Raw genomic sequence first — 11928 nt, 5'->3', positions numbered from 1 at the left:
CTTTTCCCTCTCCGACTGCGCGCCGCCCGTCCAAAATTAATCAGCGGATAGCATCACCCTCACGTCCGCTTGATTGCCGCGGTCACACCCCCGAGCTTCGCGACAGCTCTTAACAAGGACACGCTCCTCTATCACCACACGCATCGATAATCATGGCGTCCTACGGCAGCGACCCCGAAGAGGAAGAAGAAGACTTCAACCCCGCGCCTGAAATCGACGAGGATGACGTCGCGCCAACGACCAAGGCCTCGCGCAGGCCCGTAGACGAGGACGAAGAGGACGAAGTCGATGCGCCAAACAGGACAGGCAATGACGACGAAGATGAAGAGGGCGGCGGCATAGATCTCGACGATGACGATGACGAGGAAGATGACGAAGAAGATGAGGACGACGAGGATGTTGTCGTGGGTCTCATCATTCATTCGCGCTGTCTAAATACTGACTATCCTAGGCCCGACCTGCCAAGCGAAGAAAGAAGGCCAAGCGCAACATGTTCATTGATGTTGAAGCCGAAGTCGACGAGGATGAGGAAGAGGAGGAGGAGGGCGACGACGAGGGTGTTGATGAAGTCCACCCCGATGATCTCCTTGAGCCCACGGGCGCCGATCTCGACGACCGCCACCACCGCGAACTTGACATGCGCCGCGAAGTCAATGCACAAAAGGACGTTGAGGAGCTCGCCAAGGAGTTCGACGAGAAGTACAGGCGGCGTGAGATGCAAAGCACTCGCCGCGGTGGAGCCGGTGCCGTTCCCCTGGCCCTGCCCACAGTTGACGATCCGTCCATCTGGGGTTGCAAGTGCCGTCCTGGAAAAGAGCGCGAGATCATAATGTCTATTCAGAAGCGTATCGACGAGAAGATGCGCACAGGTCAGCCAGTCCAGGTCTACTCGGCCTTTGAGCGAGGCCCTACTGGACCCCAGTCTGGTTTCCTCTACGTTGAGGCAGACTCGAAACAGGCTGTGGTGGAGTTGATCGAGGGCATACAGAACGTCTTCATGGGCTCTGGTCAGTTCTCGATTCCTCCAAAAGAGCGTCCAGATCTTCTCCGTAAGAAGAAGCGTGCGCCGTTGGAGGTTGGCAAATTCGTGCGCATGCTGCGTCCCCCCACATACAAGGGCGATCTCGCAAAGGTCGTTGAGGTCTCGACTAACGGTCTTGACTGTGTCGTACAACTTGTGCCACGTCTAGACTACGGTCTGAACGAGGACATCAACTCCGCCGCCGACAACAAGCGCAAGCGCGGCTTCTTCGGTCGACAGGTCGAGCGTCCACCTGCGAAGCTTTTCAACGAAGCCGAAGCGAAGAAGCGACACATGAAGCATCTCAGCATGACAGGATCTGGCAACCAAAGGGCATACACATACAAGGGCGAGGATTACCAGAACGGCTTCCTGATCAAGGAAGTCAAGGTCAACTGGGTCAGCACTGAAAAGGTCAACCCCAAGATGGAGGAATTGCAGTTCTTCGCAATCCAAAACGCGGATGGTACCGAGACCATGGATCTTTTGGCTGTCCAGGCCGCGCAGAAGGCCGCAGACTCTGGCTCCGCCTTCGCTGCAGGAGACAACGTCGAGATCTACACCGGTGAACAGAAGGGTATCCGCGGTACAACTGTCACTGTCATAGGCGACATCCTGACGCTCCGTGTCAGCGAAGGTGATCTTCGCGGCAGGAGAATCGACGCACCCGTCAAGACGCTACGGAAATTGTTCCGCGACGGTGATCACGTCAAGGTCATCGGTGGCAGCAAGTATGTCGACGAAGTTGGTCTAGTCACTAGAATCAAGGATGATAAGATCACCTTGCTTTGCGACTCCACTCAGCAGGAAATCACAGTCTTTAGTAAAGACCTGAAGCGCGCTGCTGATTCGGCAAACGTCGGTGCTGACTCCAACTTTGACCTATACGACTTTGTACAGATTGAGTAAGTTATCTCCTCCCGTTGACTTGACAACGAACTAACATTCTACAGTGCCTCAACCATCGGTTGCGTCGTTCGTGTCGATCGCGAAGTCCTACGAATTGTCGATCAACAAGGCGATGTCCGCACACTCCTCCATACACAGGTCTCGCAAATCGTGGGGAGGAACAAACATGCTGTAGCAACCGACCGCGACGGATCCGAAATCCGACACGAGGACGACGTCAAGGAGTATGGAGGCGAAGGCCGTCAAGGCAAGGTTCTATACATCCACAGAGGCACACTTTTCGTACGGAACCGCGAGCTCGTCGAGAACCAGGGCATCTTCGTGGTTCGAAGCAACAACGTTGTTACCATGGCAGCAAAGAGTGGTCGCGCTCAAGCACAGGGCCCAGATCTTAGTGGCATCAACCCTGCCCTGAATGCAGGCCCGAACGGCAACGCGACTGCTATGCCTCCACCCCGTGCCACTTTTGGCCGTGACAAGCTCATTGGCAAAACGGTTGTCATCCGAAAGGGTGCCTACAAGGGCCTGTTGGGTATTGTCAAAGATACCATGAACGACGAAGCCCGTATCGAGTTGCATACAAAGAACAAGCAAGTCTCGGTGAAGAAGGAGCTCCTGACTATCAAAGATCCCATCACTGGCGCCAGTGTCGAAATGGGAGGCAAGTTCCCCAACCGCTCACGTGGAGGCTTCTCTGGTGGTCAGACAAGCTACGGCGGTGCAGCTGGCGGACGTACACCCGGCTGGGGCAACTCTGGTGGTGGTGGCCGTACGCCTGGCTGGGGAGGCGGCGGTGGTGGTCGCACACCCGGTTGGGGAGGTGGTGCCGCTGCTGGAGGTCGAACGCCTGGTTGGGGTGGAGATGGCGGACGCACTGCGTATGGCGGAGGAGACGGATCACGGACTGCTTATGGAGGCGGCGATGGCTCCCGAACTGCATATGGCGGCGCAACTGCATACGGAGGCGCCACATCATATGGCGGAGCGACAGCCTACGGCGGCAATGATGGAAACCGTACCCAGTACGGTGGCTTCAACTCTGGCGGCCGCACACCTGGTTGGGGTGGATCATCCGGAAACACCGCTTCAAAGTCTGGTGGTCTCTCTGCTCCTACGCCTGGTGCTTACAACGCCCCAACACCTGGCGCTTACGCTGCTCCTACTCCAGGTGGCTACGGTGCTTACTCTGCGCCTACGCCTGGTGGCCCACCCATGGATGCTCCTACTCCAGGCAACTACGCTGCGCCTACACCTGGTGACACGTCGCGTGGCGGATATGGTATCGCGGCGCCCACACCTGGCGGTTGGGATGCTGCGACGCCGGCACCTAGTGGCGATCCTGGCTACGATTAGAAACGAAGACGGTAGTCTGCAGTGTAAGATAGGCAGCTGTAGTATGGGTTTGCGCGAGACTGCCCAGCGAGTGGGATCTGCGCATGGCAGAGCACAGTGGGATCTTTTAGATTTGTTCATTGCATTGCTGGAGTTGGCAAAACAGGATAGCTTAAAGTCAGATTACAATTTTAACATCTTCTTCCTTGCATGCGTCGATACCGTCTTCTTGACTTCTCGTGCAATGAAACGCGCGTCCAATAATCTAGACTAGAATGTTTACATCTTATTAAAGGAAGAGACTGAACAACTGCATTACGGTCTAGATGAGTATTGAAATGAAAGTTAGTAAGATCATGATGCAACGCGACCTTCTAAATTGTTAAGTTTAGATAGGTGTTCATTTTCCCCCGGGGTAGACTCTGTTTCACTTTTGCTGCAGGGTTCATCGCGGCCGTCCGTCATTCAGTCACTACAAGCTACATTCAACAAAGCAACATCAATGACATCTCTGATACTGTTTATACGGATATCGTTCGATCGATCAAAGAAAGTAGCTTAGCAAATGCGCAGGAATCGCGAAGAGGGAAGAGTTGGCAGCAGATATTGTTACATTGCTGTAATAAGTCTTATCTAAATCATGATCTAGTAGACTAAAGGAAAAGGAAAGCTGGTATCACTCCACCACTCTCTGTGTAAATGCGAAATAATCAAAGAAGAAATGAAAATCTGAGTTGTCCACAACTCACTACAACACCACTCACTCCGCAACCATGCGACACGATCTTCTAATGAGAAAGGAAATTACATTTAGTACTTGCGTACACGCCTTTGAATAGGAGTACCGACAGTAACCTGGGCAACGAATTAGTACATGTGATCTGACAAAAGCATGGCAGGGAGGGAAGAGCATACCTTAGCATCAAGAAGGCCCAGATCAGCATTGATCTCAACGTTGGTGGCACGAGGCGTAGCGTTCTGAGCAGGAGGGATCGAAGTGTTACCAGCAGCAGCACCAATCTCCAAGATGTTCTCTCCACCGAGGGTGTTCTGGATGAAACGGGAGTTGAACTTGACAATCTTCTTGATAGCGTTGAAGTCCTCAACAGAGACGGGAAGAGGGTCCTTGACAATGAGGAAAGTAACGCCCTCGGCGCAAGGAGGGGTGGTAAGCGAACCGCTGTACGTCTGGATATCAGAGGTCTTGAGCGTCTCAACAACGTCGGTGAAGTCGATGCCGGAAGAGATGGTGGTCTTGGTGCCCGGTGTGGCGATATCGGCGAGCGAGGAGGACAGCGATTGGATCATGGAAGCGGAGTCGCCGGAGGAGATCTCGAACATGAGCGCGATGACGGCGAGTTGGCTTTCGTCGTCGACGCCCTGGTGCACCATGTGGATCTCCAAGGGGAAGTATTCGTCGTTGATGTGGTGCTCCGAGGGGGTGTGCATGTGGAATTGGACGAGGCGGAAGTTGGTGCCCGCGTAGCTGGTTGTGCCGTTGACGACGACTTCGATGGTCGTTCCGAGGTTCTCGAAGATTACTTCCGCGTCGGGGATGTCGAGGACGGGGCGGCCGGAGGCGGCGGTGATGGTGGCATCTGGTGAGGGTATTAGTGGAAGATCTTTGGGCAATCGAGAAGTAGAGAGACATACCAATGTTGATAGGAGACTGGTTCGTGCCAGACTTGCATGCTTCGTTCTCAGGAGCAAGTGAAGCCCAGTTGAAGGGTCCGTTCATGGGTCCATAACCAAAGGTGTTGACTTCAACGGTGTCTGCGCGCTTGAACTTGGAGAGGCCGTGAAGGCAGGTCGCGGATGCGGTCGACGCAAGGAGGAGTGCGGAGAAAAGCATGATGAGCGATGTACTGGACTGGACTGACTGTAAAGAGTGAAGGGTGCTGTAAAAAGAACACTGAAGGAATGTGAAAGGCTGCTGCTGATGTTTCTAAAACACACTGCGGGACGGGTCGTTCTTAAGCAAAAAGACAAGATCGTGTATGCCTCAGTACAAGAGATTAGACAAGAGTACGCGCAAGATGCCTTGGTAGCGGATGCTGATGTCGACCGTGCAACACGAACGAATGTGGAGTATAAGAGCAAGACAGGATCAACCTAGTCGTATTACAAGAAAGGCAAGAGAAGGACAAGACCCGAATAAGCCCGAACACCTGGAGGCTGAGCCAAAGAGAAAGTAGGTACAAGGAGGAGTTCGGCGGCAAAAACGGACCGTATTAGAACGAACAAGATGGAAGAACGGAAAAGGCGGCTAGAATGTCAACTAGAAGGCTTGAGATGCAGAGCTAAGCACAAGATATACCTACAATCCATGAGCAATGCTGTACAAAAACGCTCCTCGCTCAAACTCGTTCCGGCCGGTCGCATGTCTCTACCTTGCAACGAAAATCCTCCGCAAACTAGACGCGCAGGCCAAGAAGACCAAGTCATACGTCAAGAGACCTCCAGAACGCCATTTCTTAGCCAGTGTATACAAGACATGCGAGGAAGGAGCGGGAAATTTCCATTACAGGTAGGTGCCAAGTCGAGTATGTGGTTAAGGAGTCGCCCAGAACGATATTGAGGGGCTAAACAGGGGTCAAGACTTGTGACATTTGCTTGGTATGCTGAGACGTTGACAGCCGTCCTGCCTGTCGGAAGCGAGCAAGGTCCATGTTGGACCCTATGCTGACGGGTAAGTTGGACGTGCTCTGAGATGACAGATAGCAAAGCCATGAGATCTGTGCCCAAAAAAAGGTTCATCGGTACAGTGCCGAATGATGCTGATGCACCGTTGTCCCAATTGCGCAAGAAACCCTGAAATAATTAGTCGACATAACCACCTACTCCAATCCTTCGTCCAAGAACTTTCTCCACATTCTCGCGCGCCAAGTCCAAGAATCGTGTGATTTCTCCAAAATAACCCCAAGCACTGCAAAGCAAGGCAGCCGAAAAGCCGTCGACCTGGCTTCGCCACATGATGGTACTGAGTAGCAAATTACCCCGAAGGAGCTGAAACGCCTGCAGAAAGCGCGCTTTCTGGACACGTCGCTTGGCGAAGCCCTCCAGGCATATTCGAGGCTCTGCTTTACGACGTGCGACAGGGATGCGCAGCCTGGTGTATTTTATCCATGGTTTCCAAGTGGCCGAACCAAGAGCGAAAGTCGTCGTCGATGCGATAGGTCGCACACCGCTGCTACTGTATCAGGTTGTGATCAAACCGATCAAGCGTTCGCCCACATGCTCCTTTGCACTCGCGAGATCAGTCCACTTGTGAAACTGTGGGGTCATCGTGAGTGCGTGGCTAACTCGAAATGAGGCAATGAAGAAAGGGAGGCGAGTCTCCAATGCGTTTCTCGTTGCGCCTCCAGGCCGAAAACCAACATCTAGATGCTGTCGTGAGGCATATCTTGAGGGGCTTGGCAGGCAAAGATACATATAGTACACGGCGTACGCGGACGCCAAGCCGTGATGATGGCGCGTATGGAGGTGATATTGCTTGATGGTGAACAGAATTGCTCGCCCATGGCACCGGATACGGATACGGTAGGTAACCGGCCGCGGTAAGCCTGCGCGCCACGTGAGCCTGAGCAGTAGCCACAACCACCATCATCATTCCATCACAGTCATACCACTTCCCACACACCCCAACTAACCGTCTTACTTTCCCGACTACCAAGATCACCACCATGTACACGTGCAAGGAGCAAAGATCGCCGCCGTTCACCCCACTCGACAATCGGCCGTTGACCCAAACGACGCGGTCCGACTCGCAACCTTGAAATCTCCGCATTCCAAGCACGCAAGCCTCCCCCTTCCCTGCCCTTAGCTGTAACGGCGAGCCGCGCGGAAACCCAGTGACCAGCCAACCCTATAGCGCTGCTGCTTGCAACACCACGCCCAGCATCACCATGCCGATCTTGGCACTATATTCAGATCTCGTCGACGAGGTACTGTACAAAATGACCTGACTATCGGTCTTATCGTCGGAACGTCGCGCTTTGTCGACTGCTTTCTCACAAGAACCCTGCCAAGTGATTCCACGTGGTCCGTCGCATTCGGGCTTATGCTTGCGAGGCGCCTTCTCCTCTCATGCGACGGTCTTGGTCGGTCTTGTTGTCGCATAGGCAGCGTCGTGGTGTCTTGTATACTTGTGTGCCCAGCTTTGGGTGGGCGGAGGCGGAGTATTATGTCGTACACTCGCCAATGTTCCTGCTCAACCCGTGTCCCCCTCGGGCTGCCTTCCCGCTCTTGGCGTGTCGGCCTTACTACTGTCGTGTTGTGTTCCACGGCGTGGGCTTAGACGCTCTTTGTCTGGATCTTGTGCTGACGAAGCTCTTTGTTTGGATAGTTATTGCTTCTCACGTGTACCAATCACATACTCAGCATTACTGTAACCGGTGGCTTTCTCGTTTCTCGATTTCTCGGGGAGGTAAACTCACTAGGTCTCACATCGGTCTTGTTGTCCACGTGGGAGGGATGGTGACGAAGTGACCGGTGACATACCATCGGATCCAGATTCAGTGCTTACCCACCACAGGGTGAGTGGATCGGGATGGGACGCAATTGGAAGCATCATGGAAGCCAGTCTCTGCATGTTTCTCGGAAGAATAGACTGACATCACACTGCATTGTATCTTGGAGCCATTCATATAGTTATACAAACATTATGATTAGATATAGTGTTTTGTCTATCCTACCAAGTATCATCCAACATGTCTAAAGCGCTCATAACTCGTATCCTCTTCTTGAGGTCCACGGTTGAAATATTCCACGCCACCATCCCTTTCGTCCGCACTGACAAGCGGCTGACGGCTAGTCGTACCGTGTAATACGGCGTCAGCGTCAAACGGCGTCGCCGGAATGTCGACATCGATGCCAACTTCTTCGAAGCCTTCCTCAGGTCGTGGCGTCTTCTGGTACCCCTTAGCGTATGTTGTCCCCTGTTCTAGCTCCTCCTTATCTCCTAGTCGAGTTCGACTTGACGCCCTCGACCCTGACGGTGAGTCCCGGCGTCCATACGGACCCATTTCGGTGAGCGTGGTGAACGTAGAAGGAGTGCCAGGCCTTGACATGTCCTCGGGTCGGCCGTATAGCTCCCCGTCACCTCCAAATTGCTCACGGAACTCCGCACGCTTCTTGAAGTTCTCAAAGTCGAGCTCTGACTCGGTGACCACTTCCATGTGCGGCATCTCCGTTCCACCAGTCGCATGCTTGCCTGGCTGGTGAGTGTCCATTTCGGTCATGAAGTAGTCGCCGAATCGATCGTAGCCTGGTGTGGATGGCATGGCACGGTCGGTCGAACGGCGGTGAGGTGCATCGAAGATGTCACGATCAGCATTTGAACGGTGCCCGTATACCTCTTTCAGGAGGTGCTGAGACTTTGCGTGGACCATTGGCGTAAGCAGCTTCTTGTAGAGCGCAGGATGACCATAGCGGGACGAGACCTTGGTGCTCTTCTTGGATTTCGGGTGATCCACGGAATGAGAGCCTTCGACATCGGAATAGGGGAGCGTTGAGTAATACAGCAGTTTGTCGTCGAAAGCTCGCCTGCAGTACCACTTGAAGCCGAATAGTAAGAACGGCAATGGGATCATTGCGTAGAGCATGTTACCAGTCCTCACTTGAACATTGTCGAAATCAATCGACCCGACACCGTTTGCTCCAACAACCAACGCGATGACCGCGTTTGCGAAACAAACCGCGAAAAGCATGCGATTGACCAGGAGCTTCCAGAATCTACCACCCGATTCGGTCTTGGTGATGAAAACGTACTGAAGCAGATACTTCTTGAAGACGGAATCCATGGCAATATAAAAGGCTGTCACCGGGAAGATGATAGGCTGTAGTGTGCCCATGCAGAGACCAACCGTCGATACGAAGAGGTAATTGTTGTAGTAGTCGGCATATGGGAATGGTTGCGGTGCACTGAGTTCGATGAGCTCCCGCGGAGTTGGTGAGAAGAAGGTACGCTGAATCCAGGACCAAGCGAATATCCAAGCTTGCGAGAGATCGATAGCAGCACCGAGGTTGCGTTGCATTTGCCAGGTAAGCCAGAATGTAGACACATTACACAAGCCAGTCATAACCTTGGTGAACAGATGACCGTCCTGGATGGCCTCCCACACGCCTTGATCCTGGGCAGCAATGACCGCAGCCACGAACCGCCAGGCCGAACCGAATACGGAAAAGACAAGGAGGTTGTTGAACACAAAGAAGGAGTAGAGGCGAGCAGTGACATGGCGTTCCCTGGATGTCTTCGATACATCTCCAGAGTGCGTGAACAGTCGTCGAAACTAGAATTGGGGATATCATGTCAGCTTACACGTCAAGTAAGGTTCGCGGGTATACTAACCACCACGGGTACTCCCATATACATTAGAGTTTGTACCAAAGGAGCCAAGATACCCTGCGCAATCGCCCAGCCAGTGGGATGAGCTTGGAGATTCGTCATGAACGCTGGCCAAACGAGTCCCAAGTGGGAGAAGTCTGACAGGAAAACCGAAGTCAAGATGTTGGGCACGACGAAGGCGATGGTGAACAAGACGACCCAAAGACCGTCCCAGAAGGCGCGTATCCTGCGAGTTCTCCGTGTCATCGGAAGATTCTGCCAGAGCAGGTCGTGGGGTTTGGGCGCAAGGTAAACATCGCAGCCAGCGGGACCCTTCTTCTTCGTCGCATACGCAACTGCATGCGCATCCTCGATATGTGCGTAGGATGCGAATCCATATGGCATCGGGTTTCGCATATCGACACCCTCCCGCACTTCCTTGATCGTTGTCTCCAGCCTAGAAATTCGGTCCGTGAGGTAATCGATCGCATCTAGTTTTCCTTTGCCATGGACTGCCTGATCGTCTTTCATAGCCTTGCACGTCGGGCGCTTGGCGGGTAGCTTATTCGGGTTACTCAGGTACTCAGCCAGATGCTTCTCGAGTAGGCGGACAGCATCATCATGCGCCTCAATTAGCTTGGGCAAATCCTTGACATTGCGTCCAATTACTGTCCGGGGTATACTATCGATAGGCTTCGCCTGCTCGACAAGCTCGACAAGCCCAGCGTCGGTCCGCGATGATTCGGGAATGTGTGTTAGCTGTCTGATGTCAGCTTGATCCCTGGAAGGTATTAGTGATACTTACCAGTAGCGTTCGCGAATGCAAACTGGACTTGTATTCCTGGGTATTGAAATACGCGCGCCTAAGCTTCAGAATGGCCCTGTAGTTCCACCAAAGGAAGAAGCAAACAGTCCCCTGGATGATATACGCCACCACAACGTACGCCCAAAACTTCCTTCCAAAGATATACTGCGGAGTGAACTTCATCAGCGTCGGTATCTCTTTCCACTGCTTGTACAGCGGCGAACCCCCCACAACATTGACCGGTATCAGAATGCCACAACCAACAGCCGTCAACACGATGAAGATGTTCCGGAGCATTCGAAGGAACCGTAGAAACACGACCGCATCCAGGCCAATAGTGTCCACCAACTCCTGCTCTTTCACATCCCTAACCGCAGACAACCAACTCAATGGCTTCTTGTCCAAAGGCTTCGGTCGGTGTTTCTCATCGGCATGTTTCGCTCGTGGCGCGTAGACTCGCGAGTTGCGGGGTCGAAGGAAGCAGAACACCACGACCAGCAGACCGGAAATAACGAAGGAATAGACAATAGCGGCGTAAATCGAGTTCTCTTGGATCTACGCAATAGTCAGTATGCGCATGAGCGACGGTAAACATATGGTATGTCGTCGATCTGTACTTACTTCGCCTTGGAACGGATCCGCAATCAAATCGAGAAACTTATCAGTCCCACTCTCGCCATTCTGTCGCCTCCAGACATCCATACTGGAACTTCCCTCCTCCTCAAACGAATGTACTTAGTAGAAGTCGCTGTAATGTTCGGTCCCAAGAACTCGAAAATGCAGCGAATGAGAAAAAAGGTCGTGGTGTGGTTGGACAAGAGAAAAGAAAAGTCACCCAGGGAATAATGTTCACATGAGAAAGCCTAATTAGATCCACGCAGCAAAGACCAGACCCTCCCAATAAACTCCGGACGCGTAACGATCCCCCAGATGCTCTTTGTTGGGAAGGCGCATCAGGGTGCTAGAACACTCTTTCTTCCGCTCGTCGCCGCCGAAACGACGTCATTCCCGCCGCTAACTTGTGGGCCTCAAACACTGTCTGTGGCCGTCAAAGAAACAGTCCGCGTCAGAAGCTTTGAGCGCTGCTGGCATCATCGTGCGAGGTGCAATACGATCTGGGCTTCTGTCTAAAGCCGAAGCCTAAAAATAGTTGTTTCGTGGGGTCATGCTAGTTTGCATGGTCGAGACTTGGGACCGAAAATTTTTGGTGCACTATTACTGCATGTATCTTGTAGTGGACTTGGCAGGGTCCCCCAAAGTAGCAGAAATTGAATGTGCGATAACGCCTATCGCATTGATGTAGCCCAGATGATGATCAGCTCGAGTGCAGTGCTGTGATGGACTTCTGATGTGACCAAGTGGGACGAAATGGGTGGAGCGAAGCGGATCGTATCGCTACGTCATCGTTCCAGACCAATCTGTTCCAGCGCAAAGGCTACGCAGCAGGCGCATGTGCACGGGAAGTCGCACTAGAAAGATGCTATAGAGGCAGTGCAGACCTTTCTAGTGTATAGGGTCTACCTTTACAGGGACGTG

At 53.0% G+C, this 11928-nt stretch overlaps 3 protein-coding genes across 3 annotated transcripts; 1 reads left to right on the top strand and 2 right to left on the bottom strand.

The window, feature by feature from the left end:
* Positions 1–152: 152 nt before the first annotated feature.
* J4E83_000602 (uncharacterized protein) lies at positions 153–3283 on the top strand (the record flags this gene model as incomplete). The annotated part of the gene is made up of 3 exons (XM_049327563.1): positions 153–404; positions 452–1926; positions 1975–3283. 3 exons carry the CDS (start codon positions 153–155, stop codon positions 3281–3283), a joined length of 3036 nt encoding a protein of 1011 aa, XP_049193708.1.
* Positions 3284–4072: 789 nt separating this feature from the next.
* On the bottom strand, positions 4073–5114 carry J4E83_000601 (uncharacterized protein; the record flags this gene model as incomplete). The annotated part of the gene is made up of 3 exons (XM_049327562.1): positions 4073–4117; positions 4178–4860; positions 4916–5114. 3 exons carry the CDS (start codon positions 5112–5114, stop codon positions 4073–4075), a joined length of 927 nt encoding a protein of 308 aa, XP_049193707.1.
* A 2848-nt stretch (positions 5115–7962) lies between these two features.
* Positions 7963–11094, bottom strand: J4E83_000600 (uncharacterized protein; the record flags this gene model as incomplete). Its single annotated transcript, XM_049327561.1, has 4 exons — positions 7963–9552; positions 9612–10346; positions 10393–10947; positions 11014–11094. The coding sequence occupies 4 exons, from the start codon at positions 11092–11094 to the stop codon at positions 7963–7965; spliced, it is 2961 nt and encodes a 986-aa protein (XP_049193706.1).
* Between the last annotated feature and the right edge of the window lie 834 nt (positions 11095–11928).

The sequence above is a fragment of the Alternaria metachromatica genome (genome assembly GCF_023757995.1).
Source record: "Alternaria metachromatica strain BMP 0045 chromosome Unknown scaffold_1, whole genome shotgun sequence".
NCBI lineage: Eukaryota > Fungi > Ascomycota > Dothideomycetes > Pleosporales > Pleosporaceae > Alternaria > Alternaria metachromatica.
Note: the sequence above shows the minus strand (reverse complement) of the source record. Positions and strands in the feature narration are given on the sequence as shown.